At 47.5% G+C, this 20,196-nt stretch overlaps 1 protein-coding gene across 7 annotated transcripts in view; it reads left to right on the forward strand.

The window, feature by feature from the left end:
* The window catches only part of CALN1 (calneuron 1), a 666,785-nt gene that overhangs the window by 28,016 nt on the left and 618,573 nt on the right, over positions 1–20,196 (forward strand). For 2 of the 7 annotated variants that reach the window (XM_058444400.1, XM_058444402.1), the window contains exon 1: positions 6,552–6,977. The exons of 1 other annotated variant lie outside the window; for it this stretch is intronic. In XM_058444400.1, coding sequence (XP_058300383.1) covers positions 6,754–6,977 — 224 coding nt within the window. In that variant the 5' untranslated portion in view covers positions 6,552–6,753. Of the gene's footprint in view, positions 1–6,551; positions 6,978–15,610; positions 15,855–20,196 lie in introns of those variants that run through there. 4 more of the 7 variants (XM_032757557.2, XM_058444415.1, XM_058444408.1 and 1 more) reach the window with 4 other exon arrangements.

The raw sequence follows: 20,196 nt of genomic DNA on the forward strand, positions 1-20,196 counted from the left end.
CCCGCCGCAGTGTCCCAAGTAGCTGGGATAACAGGCATGCACCACCATGCCTGGCTAATTTTTAAAAAGATTTTTTGGTAGAGACAGGGTCTCGCCATGTTGCTCAGGCTGGCCTCAAACTCCTGGCCTCAAGCAATCCTCCCACCTTGCCCTCTCAAGGGCTGGGGTTATAGGTGTACGCCACATCACCCAGTGACATAAGAGCTTGAACTACAGGGAGACCCATCCAGATGGGGCCGAGCAAAAGACTAAGAATCTCTGTGGAAAGCTCTGGTAAACTCCAGGAGCCCTATGTGAGCCGGAGGGGAAGCTACAGAGGATGACTGTCCAGAAATGGTGAATATATGGCTGAGGTACTGGGGATACTGTGGTAAATCTGGGGACTACTGTCTTCCAGAGCCCTGGAGGGTGCAGTGTGACGTCACCCTGGGCAGAGCCCCTTCCCAAACCCAAAGGAAAATAATTTGTTCTACCAAAAAGACACCTGCACTTGTATGTTCATTGCAGCATTATTCACAAGAGCAAAGACATGGAATCAACGTAGGTGCCCATCAGTGGTGGATTGGATAAAGAAAATGTGGTCCATATACAGCATGGAATACTACACAGTCATGAAAAAGAATGAGATCATGTCCTTTGCAACAACACAGATGCAGCTGGAGGCCATTATCCTAAGCAGATTAATGCAGGAACAGAAAACCAAATACTGCATGTTCTCACTTATAAGTGGGAGAGAAACATTGGGTACACGTGGACATCAAGATGGGAAGAGCAGACACTGGGGGCTACTAGAGAGGGAAGAGAGAGAGGGGGGCAAAGGTTGAAACACTACCTATTGGGTACTATGCTTGCTACCTGGGTGATGGGAATGTTTTTACCCCAAACCTCAGCATCACACAATATATCCATTTAACCAACCGGCACATGTACCTTCTGAATCTAAATTAAAGTTGGACATTTTAAAACCCTTAAAACAAATAAACAAAAAGAGGAATAGGAAAAAACAGCTCAGCAGAGGGAGGAGCTCCAGATGAAACTTAGAGACCCAGTGATTCCCTGCGTGGGGCTCAAAACACAAGGTCCCTGTGATCATGTTTAAGGCCAGGGTGTCCCAGGGTAGCACTGCAGGGATTACCTCGAACCCACCGATGAGGCTCCCACAACCATGACTAATGAACATGAAGAGCTAATGGACTCCTCTTCTTTCTCAAAGCCTCTGCCAACTCTGCCGCCAAGAATTATAAGCATTTAGAAAATAATTATACATCTGGACAAATCAGTTTCAGTCTATTGGATTGAACATAATCATATTAAAATATAATGAATACATTCAAACACACAATGCATGATTAAACAGTCACTTAGGAACCAGTGCTGGTAAAGCATGCTGGCTGGTAACCAAGAACTATGTGGCAAGAGCCCACGGTAGCGGGGACAGAAGTAGAAAGCCACCCCAGGCTTGCAACTGATTTCTTTGTCTCCTTTGGTTTAGGTTCTAATTTACTTCCTCCCACCCTGGCTCGGGCAAATCCACACAAACTGGTTGTGGCTCCTGCAACCTGATTTTGTTGGCTGGTGCTTAATCTTTTTGTCATTTGGGATGGAAAGGCGGAGTGGGGGAGGCAGGATGTTTTTGGCAGGCTGATGGCCAGAGACCGCAACCTTCTGAGCAGTCAGGGGTCTGCCCAAGGTCTCTGCCAATCCCATTGCACGGGGCATCTCACTCATGTCCTCCCTCGGGAGGCGAGGGCACCAAACAGCAGTGGTGCTTCTCAAACCCTTGTTGTCTTATTATCCTTGGCCTCCAGATCATGGCTGGGACCGCCCTCCGACTGTACTCACTGAGCATATCTCTAGGTTTCTGGGCCTGGATGAAGACTCAGGCTCTGTGGGAATCCCAGGGAAGCTGAGCCTCTATCTGGCAGCTGACCTGGAGACCTGAAGCGTGCCTTGGCGAAGCACGCCCTTCCCCACTGACTTGCCCTGGACCAAAGACTTGGTCTCAGCTCTCTGTGGCCTCTTTGTGCCCTGCACTTCTCTGCCCCCTGGCCTAGCCCAGCCCAGCCCAGCGCAGCTCGACCCTCAGCTGACAGATGCTGACATTGATGCAGGAGAGGTGGGTCCCCAAATTGGGATGAAGCCTGGAAAGATTCTTTTTGTTATTTGTTTTTTTTTTTTTTTGAGACGGAGTCTCACTTGGCCGCCCAGGCTGGAGTGCAGTGACGTGATCTCGGCTCACTGCAACCTCCGCCTCCCGGGTTCAAGTGATTCTCTTGCCTCAGTCTCTTGAGTAGCTGGGACTACAGGCACACACCACTATGCTCAGCTAAGTTTTGCATTTTTAGTAGAGACAGGGTTTCACCATGTTGGCCAGGCTGGTCTCGAACTCCTGACCTTAGGTGATCCACCTGCCTCAGCCTCGCAAAGTGCTGGGATTACAGGCGTGAGCCACCGTGCCCAGCCAGGTTCCCGGCTTCACTCAGGAAACAATTTAAGGCTGAGCCAGTGGCAGAAGAAAACAGCTTTATTGAGGTAGCAGCATTACAGCTCTGTGACTACTCCTGCAGAGCAGGGCTACCCCATAGGCAGTGTGTGGAGAGCAGCAGCTCAGGCGCAGTGCTGCAGTCATATTTATACCCACTTCTAATTATATGCAAATTAAGGGGCAGGCTATTCAGAAATTTTTAGAAGAGGGGTGGTAACTTCTGGGTGTTGCCATGGCAATGGTAAACTGTCATGGCACTGGTGGGCATGTCTCACGGAGAGGTGCTTCCAGGGCCTCTTCCCTATTTTAGCCAGTCTTCAGTCTGGTCTGGAGTCAAGTCCTGCCTCCTACCTCAACATCACAGGTGGAGATTGGTAAATGTCAAGGGTAGGGCGAAGGGAACGGTACAAGCATTGGTGGTCAGCTGCAGAAGTAGACCCACAACCTCAAAAGAAATGGAGCCCAGGGCTGGGGCTGTTGTTTTTGTGCTGCCTCTAGATGTGGGATCCTGGTCCCTGGGAACAGATCAGACTCAGGCACCTGGGTGGGCACTGGCCAAAGGAAGCCCTAGGTGAAGGAGCCTGGTGGCACCTGCAGGTGGAGTCACTGTCCAGTAGCGCAGTTCTATGCCCCCCGCACCCCCCATACCCTCACAGGCCTCTGCCCACTGCCTGGGACTCTGCTGTCTTAGTCACCGCTCAGGCTTCCAGCATTTTCCCAGGAGGATCAACTAAACTGAGATTGTGAGTTGGTGGCTTGCAGGCCCGGTTCAGCCCACAAACAGGTTTGTTGTTGTTTCTTCTTGTTTACTTGTGTCTTTGTTATGGTTTTCTCCTAAAGTGTTTTGAAACTTAGAAGTCGTTGCCAGTATTTAAAAAATCAGCTGATTTATTAACAATCGGGATTTCCAGCTCCTCTTTAAATCATGACATCTGGCAATGCCGGGCCATACTCACTCACAGCAACAATGGATGGGTGATGAGTCGTGGCTACCGCTTTGCACAAAGGGAGCCACTTCCTCGTGGTCTTTGCCTCTTGGCATGACTGCCGGTCCCTGTAGGTATTTGAGCTGGCATGCCCCGTTTTACAAGAAGGAGAAAACACAGGTGCATCTGGAGTGGATGACACAATAGTATGAATTAGACCCTGGTGCTCCCACAGGGAGAAAGATCTAGGTACCTTGTAGTAGTCTGCTCAGGCTGCCATAGCAAAATACCATAGACTGGCGGGTGGGGAGCTTAAACTACAGCTTAACAGCTGTTATTTTCTCACAGCTCTGGAGGCTGGAAGTCCAAGATCAAAGTGCCAGCATGGTCAGGTTCTAGGGAAGACTCCTTTCCTGGCTTGCAGACAGCTGCCTTCTTGCTGTGTCCTCACATGGCACAGATAGAGATCCCTCTCTTCCTCTTCTTATAAAGCCACAGTCCAATTGGATTAGGGTCTCACCCTTAAAACCTCATTTAAAATGACTTCCCCAAACCCTTGTCTTCAGATATAGTCACATTGGGGTTGAGGGCTTCAATGTAAGGATTTGGAGGAGGGACACAATTCACTCCATAGCATATCTGGAATTCAGGATGTATATTTGGGTGCTGGGAAGGGAAATTAAATAACCAGTGGAGTCTCGGGCCATCCAAGCATGTCACAAAAATGAAAAGAAACCATTTCCATGAAATGGATGAACTTGGCAACAGAGAGGGGTACAGAGCTCATGTTCCCACTTCGACAGATACTGCTTCTCAGTCGTCCTAGGAGAAATATAGCTTATGGCAAATTCAGGACATCCTTCCTTCAAACATTTGCTTGAATTATCCAGATTGGGGGCCAACACTGGACTTCCAATCTTTGCTGTTCTGTAACGTCTCTGGGAAGTTCTGTGCTGCCATGCTAGTTAGGGTGGAGTGGGGAGTGAGTTCAGGGAGGCTGGTGTGAGGGTCTTGCCACCACCCATCCCAGGACCCCTGGTCTGGCATCGAGAAGGCCTCTGGCCTGCAAGAGAAGCTGTGTGACCATGGGAAGCCACTCAGCCTATCTGTCTCACTCTACCCAATTGTGAACCAGGGGTTGATTAGGTCAGTTTCTTTTGTAGGTCACTCTTCATGTTAGTAGGTAATTTTAAGCCCTGGTTAAGGACACTGCTCTGTAGTGGGTGCACAGAATGAAGGATTCGGCCCCAGGACTCAAGGAGGCCCATGGGCCTCTGGCTCCCCCATGGGTCTCTTGAGCTTCCCGCCAAACTCCAGGATCCTGGATCTTCCCACAGTCTGCCTCCAATGAGTGAATCCGCCTCATACCTCACTGCTCCTGCTTGGTGAGGGTGATGGGAAGATACGGTATTAGTGGGTAATTAAGTTATTAGCTGCCAAAGCTTAATTGCTCTCAGGAGTATTTTAATTGTAGCAGTGGACTCAAAAACGGAAAGCCCTGGAGACAGCAGACATCATGGAAACAGAAGGAAGGGGGAGTATATGTGAGGGTGCGTGTGTGAGAGTGTGGTGTGCGTGTGTATGTATGTAAGAGAGTGTGTGTGCATGTATGTGTGTATACATGAGTGTGTGATGTGTGTGCATGTTTGTGTATGTGCCATGAATGTGAATGCATAAGTGGGAATGTTTGCGAGGGGTGTGTGTGTATGTGTAGTGTGTTTGTTATGCGTATGTGTGTGCATATGTGCTGTGCATGAATGTGCATAAGTGTAGCGTATATGTGTATGTGTCGTGTGAGTGTGAATGTATATGTGTGAGTGTGTGCATGTTTATGCACTGTTGTGCATAACTGTGAGTCTATATGCATGTGTAGTGTGAGTGTATATGTGTATGAGTGTGTGCATGTGTTAGTGTGTATACGTATGAGTGTGAGTGTGTGGTGTGCATATGAGTGCATGCATGTATGAGCTTGTGAGTGTGCGTGTGTTTATGAGTGTATCTGCGAGTGTGTATGTGTGAGTTTGTGTCCTTATGTGAGCATGTGTGATGTGAGTATGCATGTGTGTCCATGTGTGGTATGTGAGTCTATGTGAGTGTACGTGTGTGTAAGAATGTGCATGTGTGGTGTGCATGTATGAGTGTGTATATTCGTGGGTGTGTGTGGATGAGTGTATGTAAATGTATGTGTGGATGTGAGTGTATGATAGTATGTGTATGAATGTGTGTGTGTACGTGTGGTGTGTGTGTGCATGAGTGTGTGTGTGGTGTGTGTGAATGTATATGTGTGTATGTGTGCTGTGTGTGAGTGTATATGTGTGTATGAGTGTGTGTGTGACTGGGTGGGCACAAGTGTCAGTGTGTACATATGAGTGTATGTGTAAGTGTGTAAGTGAGCATACATGTAAGAGTGTATGTGTGTGCATGTGTCTAACAGAACCTGCCTCTGTGATCTCTGCCAGGGGGCCCATCAGTGCAAACCCCCGGGGTGAGCCCAGGTCTGAAGGTGGCCACCAGCCACTGGCCTACTCCAGGTAGGCTTAGCGTGAGCCAGCACAGCCATCAGGGAACCTTCTCGGAGCTAGACCAGCTGCCCCAGGAGTAAGAGGGTGACCCTAAATATTATCCTACCATGAAAGCCAGGCCTGGGGCTGTGGCCTCCATGGTCTGGGTGCTTCCTTGTGGAGGTGGGAGATGGATTCTCCAGGGAGAGCTGGGCCACCAGATAGTTCTCTGTCCTGTGGCTTGACTGCTTCTAGAAACTTCCTGGGCTGAAGGCAAGGGACTTTGACAAGGGCTTGATTTGGAATGTGGGGCATTTTTATTGTTCCAGTTTGTTTTTCCCAAAGCAGGTTCCATGGGGGCAGGATGAGGGGACAAGGGCTGGGGCTGCTCCTCCAGCAGCTGCCCCTGGGTGTGAGAGGTGAAGCCAGCTGGGCTTCTGGGTCAATGGGGACTTGGAGAACTTTTCTGTCAAACTGGAGGATTGTAAATGCACCAATTGGTGCTCTGTGTCTAGCTAGAGGATTGTAAATGCACCAGTCAGCATTCTGTAAAAATGGACCAATCAGCACTCTGTAAAATGGACCAATCAGCACTCTGTAAAATGGACCAATCAGCACTCTGTAAAACACTCTGTAAAATGGACCAATCAGCACTCTGTAAAACGGACCAATCAACACTCTGTAAAATGGACCAATCAGCACTCTGTAAAATGGACCAATCAGCAGGACACGGGCAGGGCCATATAAGGGAATAAAAGCTGACCAACCGAGCCAGCAGGGGAGCTCAGCTGGGTTCCCCTTCTGCTGTGTGGGCGTTGTGTTCTTTTGCGATTCATAATAAATGTTTTGCTGCTCACCGTTTTGGTCCGCGCAACCTTTAACACTCACCGCGGGGGTCTGCGGCTTCGTTCTTGAAGTCAGTAAGACCACAAACCCGCTGGGAGGAACAAACAACTCCGAACGCGCCACCTTTAAGAGCTGTAACACTCACCGCGAGGTCCACGGCGTTATACTTAAAGTCAGCGAGACCAAGAACCCAGCAGAAGGAATAAATTGCGCACACAGGTGGGCACAGAAGCTAATGGGCGTGGTGGGCTCAGCTGCGTGCAGGTGACGGCTGGGTCCTGGCTGGGCCAGGTGGGGAGCCATCTGGGTACTTTCATAGTCTGGAGACAAGCTCCAGATTATGGTGGTGTTTTAATCTATGATTTTTTCTTTATCGGTTTATGATTCTGCTCTAAAAGAGAGTTGCTTCATCAACTATTTGGTTATCTTGTAATATAATCTGTATAGAAAAGGCAGGACAATTGTTTAGTTCTTTTCTTATTTATTACTTTCAAAGAGTAATTACTTTATGCCTTAGCGATTACATTCATGTGAATTTTCAGGATAATGAGTTGGACCATATTTGGTGATTGACTATGTCTTCCAGTTGGTTTCTCTGTCATTTGGCATCATTGAGAGCTTATCCACTTTTAGGCCTGACAAGACTTTTCGTATTTCCTGTCATGGAACTGATTACTTAGCCGGAAATGGTATTTCGAGACTACAATTTGAGTGCTCATTGCCTGAGTTTTATTACCTTGACGTCTTTTCAGTGACGCAACTGATAAGTCCACATTTTTTTAAAGACAAAAATAAATTATGAGTTCACCGTGATATTTTTATTCAAACTAGATTTCAGAGTTTTTACTTAACCTTGAAATTGTTACATTTACAGCTCTTTAACATAGAAAATCTTGATTCCTAATGATGTTACATGAATCTCTTATGTATGATTTCTTTGTGGTTCTTTTTGTCCTGAGACTGTCTCACTTGGAAAGCTCAGTCAAAATATTATATTCTAAAGTAACTTGAAAAAAACGATTTTCTCTGTAGTTAAGCCATTAACTTGAAATAACAGTTGTGTTTGCATGTTTCAGTTCATTTTCTATTTTAAGGAATTGCTTTGCTTTTTCCTTTTGACACAGTTTTTTTCAAATCTGTAAGACTTTTATTTATGTTTGCTCTTATAAATAAGCTCTGCCTCTTATAAATAAGCTCTGCCCATACATTATCTTCTGTTTCTACACATCTGTTAAGTTCTGTATGTTGGTCTTATTCTAATGCTTTACTAAATTCACCTATTATTTGTAATAGTTTTTTTCATGAATTCTTTGGGATTTTCTAGACATATAATCATATCACTTTCAAATTATTTTATTTCTTTTCCCATCATATGCCTCTAATTGTTTGTCTAATTATGTTGGTTAATGCCTACAATACAGTGTTAATAGTAGCAGAGATAGTGAACATCCTTGTATTTTTTCTGATTTTAGCAATAAAGTTTCTAGTGCTTCCTGGAAAGTAAGAAGTAGGGTGCTGGCTTGTGAGCTGATATGGAGGTGTGTGTTGTATTTATGTTCAGGAAATATATATAGTTCCCTATTTTACTCTGATTTTCAACGTTAATTTGATTGTTGTGAGCCTTTCATAGGGTCTTGGTTTTCATTTTGAAGAACCAGGGTTTAGGATGTTTTGCTTATGCGAATCTAAGCCAGGACATGAAGGGACATTAGGGCTCCTGAGAAGTCTCACCTGCAGAAGAATTGTATAGAGGTGATTTGAAAAGCTAATTTCAGGTTTCAGATGTGGACTTAGAATTTTGGCTTTGCCTGTATATATATTTTATTTCCATGATGGTATCTAATTGGTTTTGGGCAGAAATAGGAAGAAAACAAGTTTGATTTTACATCACATAGAAGGATTTCGCTTTTGCATCTTTCAAGGAATTCCATGGACATTTTCTACGTCCTAGATCAGCAGTTTTAGATTTCTTTTTTGTGCTTTTGAATACATCTTAGTAGTAAGATATTCAAAATGATGGCCAACAATCACCTTTACAGAGTCAGTAGACACAAGTGCAGTGATGAGACTTCATTGCTCATAAGCAGCTGAGTAGATCTGACAACCTCTGTTTCGTATTTAAGAGCTCCAGGCTCCCATGTTCCAGCAAATGCAGGGCTTAGTTTTGGGGCAGGCTGGAGCTCACACTCTGCCCCGTCCTCTTTTTTGTCAGCAACTCATACCCCATTACACACCATATGGCATGACACGCACTATGCAACATTTTGTCCAAAAGATACCTTCAAAAAAGAATCAGTTATAACAAAAATAAATTCTTGTTGTGGGTTAAATATCGTGCATCTTTGCAGGGTGTTAGAGGAAAGGACCACGGGCAAAACTATTATCGAGCATTACAGGGAAAAAATTATGATTATAATGTGGCTCTCAAGAATTGTAAAATCTAGCAGAGACCACAAGATGCAAAAGACTAACTTGATGCCCAACGTGGTTAAAAGGGAGGGAGCGTTCCTTGGTGATTCTTTGAACTGGGTCTTCGAGTAACAGCCTGGGAACCACTGTTCCATGGGGCTCCCAGAGGCTAAATAAAATCATTTAACCCATGTTTATGAATTATTTATTCCCATAAACAATGCAGGCTCATTCTCCTCCATTCACAAACATTAGATTTTCAGCTCAATCTTGCTCCCAGTGATTGGAATTTTAGACACTTCAAAAGGGATCAAATCCGTGAAAGACTTTGGTGTGCTGAGTCTGCTTGTAACCCATGTACCAGATTGGTTGCTCAAGGCCACAGACACTGAAATAATGAGGTTGGCCAGTCCACTCAGGCTGTATCCATATGCCTCCTTCCTCAGAGGCTGGCACAGAGATGCATTTAAGAGTATACTCTGTGCCAGCCTCTGAGGAAGGGAGGTATATGGATACAGCCTGAGAGGACTGGCCAACCTCATCATTTCAGTCTCTGTGACCTTCAGCAACCAATCTGGTGCATGGGTTCCAAGCACAGAGGTCCATTTAAGAGTACACTGGGCCGGGTGCAGTGGCTTCTGCCTGTAATCCCAGCACTTTGGGAGGCCGAGGCGGGCAGATTATGAGGTCAGGAGTTCGAGACCAGCCTGGCCAAGATGGTGAAACACTGTCTCTACTAAAAATGCAAAAATTAGCCAGGAGCGGTGGCGGGTGCCTGTAATCCCAGTTAGGAGGCTGAGTCAGGAGAATCGCTTGAACCTGGGAGGCAGAAGTTGCAGTAAGCTGAGATCATGCCACTGCACTCTAGTTTGGGCCACAGAGCAAGACTCCGTTCCACCACCACGCCCCCCGCCCCCAAAAAATATACGTGGGGCCAGGTGTGCTGGCTCACACCTGCAATCCCAGCACTCTGGGAGGCTGAGGTGGGTAGATTACTTGAGCCCAGGAGTTTGAGACCAACCTGGGCAACATGGTGAAACTGCATCTCTACAAAAAATACAAAAATTAGCCAGGAGTGATGGTGCCCGCCTGTAGTTCCAGCTACTGAGGGGGCTGGAGGTGGGAGGATCGCTTGAGCCTGGGAGGTCGAGGCTGCAGGGAGCTATGATTGCACCACTGCACTCCAACCTGGGTGACAGAATGCAACCCTGTCTCCAAAAAAAAAAAAAAAAAGGAAAAGATAATAATTAGTGGTCATGATGACCACTATGCAATCCTTGCATGTAACAAAATTACACTTGTGTCCCATAAATTTATACAAAAAATTACCTATGATGACCAGGGCCTTGTTGGTTTTGTCACCAACATCACCAACATATTCCAGTTACACTCTCTGAGCTTCACATCTCTGTGTGTGTGTGCGCGTGTGTGTGTTTAATTTTTTTCTGAGACCGAGTCTGTTGCCCAGGCTGGAGTGCAGTGGCGTGATCTCAGCTCACTGCAACCTCCACCTCCCGGGTTCAAGTGATTCTCTCTCGTGCCTCACTCTCTTGAGTAGCTGGGAATACAAGCGTGAGCCACCACGCACTGCTAATTTTTGTTTTTTTAAATAGAGATGGGGTTTCACCACGTTGGCCAGGCCGGGCTCAAACTCCTGACCTTGGGTGATCCACCCGCCCTTGGCCTCCCAAAGTGCTGGGATTACAGATGTGAGCTGCCATGCCAGGCCTACCGGTTTGTTTTTAACGTCAGTATGGAACAAAAGGGAACTAACATTGATTAAATGTGTGTTCAGTACATGTTTATTGAACACCAATTATTTCAAGGTTGCTCCTGCCTGGTCCTAAATGCCACACACTGCATACCTAGTGCCACAGAGGGGGAGAAGCAAAGTCTCCCTTCTTGGATACCCTTAGGAACAAACTGATCCTTCAGACTGAAGGAGCAGAGACAATCTTCCCCTGTTCCGTGTGTTTGCGTCTGAGTTCCCAGCTTGACTCTGAGCTCCATGAGGCCATATTTGTGGTGGATTCACTTCTACATGTCCCACCTCCATCCGACCCTGTGTCCAGTCCAGCGCGCATCTGAGCAGAGGAGGAGCTCAGTCTCTATTAGTGCAAAAAGAAAAAAATGGAGAGCGATAGTGTATTAGTCTGTTACTGCACTGCTGTAAAGAAATCCTTGAGACTGGGTAATTTACAAAGAAAAGGGGTTTAATGGGCTTACGGTTCTGTAGGCTATACAGGAAGCATGGCTGGGGAGGCCTCAGGAAACTTACCATTATGGTGCAAGGCCAAGGGGAAACAGGCATGTCTTCACATGGCCAGAGCAGGAGGAAAAGAGAGGAGGGAAGCACCACACACTTGCAAACAACCAGATCTCATGAGAACTCTTATCACAAGAACAGCATGAAAGTGGTAAAAATACTCCCCCGTGATCCAGTCATCTGTTACCAAGCCCCACCTCCAACATTGGGGATTATAATTTGACATGAGATTTGGGTGGGGACACAAATCCAAACCATATCAAGTGGCTAGCGTATGTAGCACCTGCTGTGTGCCTAACACTTTACAATAACTTTAAAAGGTAGGTGTTATTATCAGGTTCATTTTGCAGATCAGGAAACTGAAGCCCAGAGAGGTTAAGTCACTTACCCAAGGTCACACAGCCCCTAAGTGGCACAGCCAGGATTTGAACTGCATGGTCTAATTTGATTAGCGATGTTCTTAACAATATTACTCCATCATTCTCTGCATATTATGGGTTGATAAAAGTGATGCAGGTGATAGAGCACTCAAAGGGTAGACTCAGGGCTACATCACTTTTTGGGTGGATTGTGAGTGCCTCCTACTGGTCTGAGCCCTAAAAGAGTGACTGGCCAGTGTTCCAGGGACATTTTCAGTGCTAAAGGAAGGTCACCTATTGGAAAGAAAAGCTGACAAGGGGCTGGGCGTGGTGGCTCATGTCCGTAATCCCAGCACTTTGGGAAGCTGAGGCAGGAGGATCACTTGAGGTCAGAAGTTCAAGACCAGCCTGGCCAACATGGTGAAACCCGTCTCTACTAAAAATATAAAAATTAGCCAGGTCTGGTGGTGTGCACCTGTAATCCCAGTTACTCGGGAGGCTGAGGTGGGAGACTGGCTTGAACCTGGGAGGCAGAGACTGCAGTGAGCAGGGATCATGCCACTGCACTCCAGCCTGGGAGACAGAACAAGACTCCGTCTTAAAAAAAAAAAAAAAATGCTGACGAGGACGCTCATGTGGGTCTAGGAATTAGCCCAAAGCTCTACCTTCAAGACCAGGGCTCAAAAATCCAGCTCCTTCCGGCTGACCTTTCAGATGATGATTGTAAAGGCAATTAGCAAATGGACTTTAGAGGACAAATTCTGGAAATTAATCGCCCTTAGGAATCGCATCAGGAAATGAGGTAACCGGTTAATTTGGGGACAAGGAACCTCATTGGGAAATGCACCTTGGGTCCCAAAATGCATAAGGCTGTGAGGACTCAGGAGGTGCCTGTGTCTTGGAGAAGCTTCCAGTTAAATTGGGGGAAGATGGAGGTCTGTCTTCTGTGCAGATGCCAACGTGGGGTGCTTCATTAGTTGGCCAAGGGTGGTCAGTCCGGCTTGTGCAGGGCAGCTTGGCTTCTCCCGTTATGCCAGCAGGCAGCTGTGACTGGGAGAGGGGAATTCTGGAGAGATGGCTTCTGGCTACTGGAGCCAGCTCCATTTTGGGTCCCCTGGCTTTGTGTTTCTCTGGCACATCCCGAGTGCTGCAGTGAGGGCACCAGAGGCCGGCTGGACAGCAAGAGCGATTGTTCCTTACGGGGAGCTGCCACCTTTAGTGCCGTGCGCCTGTTGAGCTGTGGGCAGGTTCCAAGTCATTAAGTGTATTGGGCTTAGAAGCCTGGCGACCATCAGCTTGGAACATCCTTGCAGAGAGCTCCCGGCAGCTCTCATCTGGGTGCCCTGCTCTGATGTCCACACTGCCTGGGGGGACCTGACAAGAGAAGAGACTCAACATATTCAGAAGTTTTTGCATATGGAGAGCTAATTACTGCTTTTTGAAATATGCACTTACCACCAATCACAACTTCCATGGTGCTGGGGACTGCCATGGCAACTAAAAGCATATCTGAAAATAAAATGTCTTTTTTTTTTTGCGTTTCTACTGTAATGACACGCTTGTTTCTCCTGTTTAACTTAACGAGCTAACTAGAGAAGTCTCCAAGAGTTTCGGCATGTGCCGCGTGTGTGGGGAAGTGGGCGTTGTAGTGTGTGTGAATGTGAGTCATAGGCATGTGTAAGAGCGGTGTACGGGTGTGTGCTGCTGGGGACAGAGTGTGCAGCTGTGTGAAGTTGCGTGGGAGCCATGTAGGTGTGGGGGTGAGTGCTCCTGGGCATATGTCTCAGGAAATAGGCATGTGAAGACGCCTGTTTTTCCTTTGCCTTCCGCCGTAATTGGAAGTTTCCTGAGGCCTCCCAAGCCATGCTAGATGGCTCTAAGATCATCCCTAGGCTATGAGTGTTATAAGGCTAGTCTGTGAGCACACATCTGAAGACCAGTGCTGTTGTGTGTGTGTGCGTGTGTATGCATGTATGTGTTTGAGGCCAAGTGCTGTTGCATGGATGCATTGCACATGTGCTGTTTGGTGAGACATGGCTTCTTGCTTTGAGGCACTTACTCTCTTTAAGGTGTCTTTGAGATCCCAGCCCTTGGAAAATTCCAGCGTAATCACAGGACAAAACACCCTTCCTGTGCTATCTCATCATTCCTGTGGGATGGAGGGCTCAACTCCTTCCCACAACCGTCGGGGAACCAGAGATCTCAGAGGTCAGGGGCACCCAGACACCATCTGGTCCAGCCCTGAGCTAAAACCATGGGGGTTTTTGGTCCAGGTGGAAATTACAAAGCATCCAGTTGGTTTATGTGTCTGTCCTTCATTCATTCACCCCAGTGGCTGATGAGTTATGCACAGGGCTTTGGGCCTGAGCCTGTTTCATTTGAGCCGAATGAGGCTAACTTTCACTGGGTACTGTGTGTGCAGATTTACAACAACCTACAACGATAATGTCTACCATCCGTATACAGCTCTTCAAGCCTTCTTCCTGCTTTCTATAGTCATTTTCTGAGCCTGATCTCCTAAGAGCTGACTTTGACAGGAGACCACTTTCCAGGCATGGGCATGCACCTCTCCCCAGAATCGAGAGAGTAGAAAGAGGGCAGAGGGACTTCCCAGGATACAACGTTCAGGGGCCAAGCAGTGAGAAATGGAGACTCATCTGTGTGTTGCTGCGAGAAGCCATTGCCTGCTGCAATGTGCAGACATCCTTATGGGCACAGCTTTCTCAGACGGGGCCCTGATCCATGGTGGCCGGGGCTTTGTTGGTTTCATCACCAATGTCTTCCATTTACCCTCTCTGAACTTCACATCTCAAGAGAATCTTTGTTTGTGTTTATTACTGTTTGTTTTTAACTTCAATGGAACCAAAGAGAACTGACATTGATTGAATGTGTGTTCAATACATATTTATTGAGCACCAATTATTTTAAGGTTGTCCTTGCCTGGGCCTAAATGCCACACAGTGTGCATCTGAACTCTTCCCTGCCTGGGGTTTTTCTCAACACAATGTTGGGAGGAGGGGATGGAGATTGTGGACAAATGTCAGTAGAAGTAGGCAGAGACGAGGGGTGCCTTAACCCAACCAAGGGAGAGGACCAGGTCAAGGGAAACTTTTCAGAAGAGGTGACACCTGAGCTGAGTTGTAAGGGACAAGTAGGTGGTAACTAGGTATCAGAGAGAGGTAGAAAGAGGATGTTGCCACTTGGTGACATCAAGTGGACCTAGAGATTCCATATGCATGGGCTGCAAGTCTGCCCTGGAGCTGGTAATGGGATGCTATCTTGGATGCTGTTTGCTTTGAGGAAGTTAGGAGGGTATTGCCCTGGGATTGTGACAGCATGTCTAAGTTTGGGAGGCTTGGCCAGAGTCCTTCACCGTTAGATGGTGATTTCCAGCTCAGTCCCCCATTTTGTTTTGGTGGCTTTCCTGGTGTCAGCAGCAAGGAAACAAATGATGCTGGCAAGGTGTTTTGCTTCCTTGCAAGTTGCAATCACGTTGGCGGCTATAGCTCTCTCCACACTGCTCATACTCCAGCAATGCCCATGGGGGTACGAATGGAAAAATACCTGTAAATATTAAGGTTGGCTCCAAAAGCGCATTATTGGCTTGTTGTGCAATACCCTCTGGTGACATTTGAGGCCTTATTAATAACTAAACATCTGTCACAACTGTAATTATATTTCTTGTGCCAGGATTGTGTTTCTACCATTGTCCTGTGTAAACACGGAAGGGAGGGTGTGAATTATTTAGGCGGCCGGCTTTTGAGAAAAATAATCGCCCAGCACTGTGCAGGCTGTAAGTTTCTGTCAACTCCTTTCAGAGTCTCAGTGCCTTCGCTGACGTTCCTTTGATGTGCTCCTAAATCTCTCTGAGAACATCGCCCTGGACCCCCGATGCGGCTGCCAGAGCAACCCGGAGAGGGGAAGCCCGAGAATGAGAAAAAGGGGGACGGAGGAGCCCTCGGAGGGGGAGAGGAGCCGCCGAGAAGCCAGGCCCCCGACTTCCCCACCTGGCAAGTCTTCTTCCCCCAAACCCCAGGATCTAGATTGTTTGGCAGCCCTCAGGTAGGGGGTGGCGCGGGGTCCGGGAGCCTTTGTTGCTGCTGCGTGTCTAGGCTGGAGAGGAGAATCTATGAAATGGACACCTGGGAGAGCTGTCCTGGCTGGGTACAGAGATTCTATTCCCTTTCTTGAGCCTATTTGAGATGTATGGATGGGATGAAGGGGTGGGTTTGCAGACGGACTCTTGGGGAGGGACATGCCTGTTTTCAGGTGAACAATGACAAATACAACTTACAGAGTGTGGACTATGCACTAGCATAAAAATGGGAGCTTTGCATAGACAATTTCAATCAATTCTCAAGTAATTTCCTAAGGGTGTTGTTAATCTCACTTTGACAGGAGGAAAGTAACACAAACATTAGGCAGCTTGACTGAGATCACAACCGAAGGCAAACCTGGGATTCCTACCCAAGTCTCTCTGAATCTCACCCCATCCCCCCCAAAAATTATGTTCCTAACCACTAGGTTACCCTGTCTCTCTCTGGTCATTGATGCGGTCAGTTCACGGTGAGGAGTTTTCTGTGCTACCAAGCCACAGGCCTCCCTGGGTTTTTGATCTTGCTCTTTTTCTTTTCCTCGGAGACCCTCATGGCTATACAAACTCAAGAGGAATTTCAGCTCTGGGTGTGGTTTGATATAGAACACAATTTTGATCTGTGTGATGCTGGCATCAAGGAATTGGTCTGTGGTGAGTCCTATAAACCGCTACGTCCTGAAATTGTCTCCCTAAGGCTGTTCAGAATGGGATCTCCAGCTCTAACCACCAGCTTCCAGTGGCGGCTGAAAGTGGATATGGTGGGGGCAGTGAGTTTAGAGTTAGGCTTGTGAGGAAGGAAAGGAAGTGGATGTATTTTTGGTGACTAGAGCACCTGATGTTCAGCAGTTTCTCCCATGAGCAGGGGTCTAGGCTGCGGGACCCAGGAACAGGCTACAAGACTGTTCAGAACCTTCTCCAACGCAACTTGACATTTGAGAAGTCAAGGGCAGGAGCTGATGAGACCCCTGGCCAAGGGAACGCTTACCTACTGGGGAAGCCACTCTCTTAGCCTCTGAGGAAGCATCTGGAATAGGACAATGTAAAGCTGGAAATGACAAATGCTGAAGGGCAGGCTCAGAGCAAGGAAGGTTGGCTAGAGTCAGAGATCATCTTGGGATGGTCTCCCCATCCCAGCTCATCCCTTCCAGGAGAGGACCTCCCACCAAAGGCAGGCATGGCTGGACTTTCACCAGCCTAGGATAAATGAAAGGATGTTGAGCACTTCCCCTGGAAAGGGGGTGGGGCCTGTTGAGAAAAGGAGGTAAAAATTGAGTAAGAGAAACATTTTGGTAAGTCCTAGGAGGGCTGCCTTACAGAAAGCTGGTGTGACGGAGGAAAGGGGTATTTGCCTGCCTCTGTAGATCCTGAGGATATCACACAGCAAACAGACAAGTCTTTTTGCTCAACACACTGTCACATTAAAAATGTTTCCTCATTTTGTTCCTGCATTTTGGGAATTTGGAATTTTTTGGCCAGAGTTGCGAGCGGCATGAATTAGGCAGTTTAGTGTCACCTGTCTCTGGGGGACAGTGATGACCCAAGGAGTCAGTTTCTCCCAAGGCGTGTGCTTCTCCTTTGGGGCTGAACGTGAACTCTCTTTAGACCCTGGGGCTAAGGGTCTCTACACCTCCTGGCTTGTTCCAATCACACATTTGTGCGCGTGCGCACACACACACGCAGTGAACATGTTTTTGTTTTTGTTATTCCTTCCTTGGGGACGGATCCACACATTCCTCAGAGATTTCTTTGTGCAGTGGGCTGAGAGAAAGCCAAAAAGCAGGGGATTAGGTTGGGCCATAGGAGGGAGATCTGTAGTCAAGGTCTAGGCTCCAGGGAGTTGGACGTGGAGGGGAGTGAGAACACAGCCCATCTGGAACGTGTTCTCCCATTAGGTTCAGCAGTAATGTCATCTGTCAGAGCGCATTGCCTCCTGCCCTTCAGTTCTTTGGTTGGGAACCTCCTTCAGATAAAGCACTGCCTGGGTATTGTGAGACCCTTGAGAGACAGGAGTAGAAGAGAATGCGGTCCCCATATACAGGTCATCTTCTCCAGGTGCATTGAAAGAAGCATGTTGACACCTTAACAAAAACAGGGGCACCAGGGGCCTCCTCTGACCCCAAGGCATGCTCAAAAAAGAGCCACCACTATTTCCTAGCTGTGGCGGCCTGAGTGGTTATGCACAGTGTGGGCAGGGCAGGCAAAGTTAGAAAGCAGAGAGGAGTCTTCTTGATATGTCTTGTCTTCCGTCTCCAGATCACTTTCATATCTCCTGGAGCCGTACTGGTTGCAAGGGACAGAAGTCCAGGAGAGTTCTCAAAAGTAAAAAGGGAAACATGTTAGGGAGATTTCCATGAGAGTGGCAGAGGGTGGGTCTCATGAAATCTAAGGCCAGAGGTGCAGCTCTGGGATTACAGGTCGCCGCCACCAAACCCAGCTAATTTTTGTATTTTTAGTAGAGACGGGGTTTCACCATGTTGACCAGGCTGGTCTCAAATCCCTGACCTCAAGTGATACACCTGCCTTGGCCTCCCAAAGTGCTGGGATTATAAGCTTGAACCACCATGCCTGGCCTTGATTCCTTCTTAATCTCGCCTCATGTAATGTAGCCTCTGCTCCCATCAGTTTACTGATGAGATTCTGGAGGGAACAAGAGCTAGTGTCAGAGCAGAGGAGCGATGCCAAGCAATGGCCAGTTCAAAATTTAGCTCATCATCAAGGACCTAGAAGGATGTGGAAAATCGGAGGCAGCTGAGTCTCTTGGGTTTCTCTGTCCATATGAAGATGATCCCTGTCAAACAGCTACCCATTTGACAGTGATCAAATGGAGGAATCAGTGTGGTCTCAATTCCAAATCCCCTGGGAAACAAGCTCATTGCAGTCCACTCCAGATCAAATCAGTAGTGCCCAAGAGAAGAGGGTCAGATGTATGAACGCAGATGCTGCCACTATAAATGGGTGGACAGAAGATGGGGAGAGGAATGACTAGAGAAGTGGGGTGCCTCCTCACCCCTATGTATTAGTCCTTTTTGTGCTGCTATAAAGGAATACCTGAGATTGAGTAATTGATTAAAAGAAGATTTATTTGGCTCATGGTTCTGCAGACTGTACAAGAAGCGTGGCCTAATTTGCTTCTGCTGAGGGCCTCAGGAAGGTTCCAATCATAGTGGAAGGCAAAGGCGGAGCAGGCATGTCACATGGAGAGAGAGGGAACAAGAGAGATGCCAGGCTCTTTTAAACAACTAGCTCTTGCATGAACTAACAGAGTGAGAACACACTCATTATCACAGGAAGGGTGCCAAGGCATTCGTGAGGCATCCGGCCGCATGACCCAGACACCTCCCACTAGGCCCCATCTCCAACATGGGATCATATTCCAACATGAGATTTGGAGGGGACAAATAGCCAAGCTATATCACTCCAGTTCTTTGAGTTATTAGATGTATGTCTTATTCTTGGAGTTAGTTGACTCTCCATGAAGTGCTGGGAAAGTATTTGCTATTAAGGCTTTAAGTTGAAGCTTTTTAAGAAGTTGATCCCTATAAGACCCAAATTAGTGAACTGTGACTTGTGGAACAAAAGCAATAGGTTAGGCCAGGCACGGTGGCTCATGCCTGTAATCCCAGCACTTTGGGAGGCCGAGGTGGGTGGATCATGAGGTCAAGAGATGGAGACCATCCTGGCCAACATGGTGAAGCCCTATCTCTACTGAAAATACAAAAATTAGCTGGGGGTGGTGGTGTGTGCCTATAGTCCCAGCTACTTGGGAGGCTGAGGCAGGAGAATCGCTTGAACCTGGGAGGCGGATGTTGCAGTGAGCCAAGATCGCGCCACTGTACTCCAGCCTGGCGACAGAGTGAGACTCCGTCTCAAAAAAAAAAAAAAAAAAAAAAAAGCAATAGGTTAGACAAAACCGGCTGGGGACTGGAGAGGTAGGACACCACCCTTCCCACAGCCAGCTAGCCCTGCAGCACATTGTCCTCCCGTTTGTCAGTCTACATCACTGCAGAAGAAGATCCTAGATTGTCTGCTCCTGTCTTTGCTAAGGTGTCAACGTGCTTCTCTTAATGCATCTGCAGGAGGTGACCTGTAGTTGGTGACCTCTTTCTCTTCTACTCGTTTTTCTCAAAGTGCTCACAAGGGAGTGAAGCAAGGAAGCCCTGACCTTTTTTCTAGCCTGTCAAGGTGACTCCTTGGCATGGAGGTCTGAAAGGACTCTCTAGCAGGAGGAAGCAGTGGGTACCTCTCTCAATTCACTGTGTGGTCTTGAGCTCATCTTTGGCTTATAATGGAAGGGTTGGGCGTGATCAT

This window comes from Hylobates moloch, unplaced genomic scaffold (genome assembly GCF_009828535.3).
Source record: "Hylobates moloch isolate HMO894 unplaced genomic scaffold, HMol_V3 SCAFFOLD_1, whole genome shotgun sequence".
Lineage (NCBI taxonomy): Eukaryota > Metazoa > Chordata > Mammalia > Primates > Hylobatidae > Hylobates > Hylobates moloch.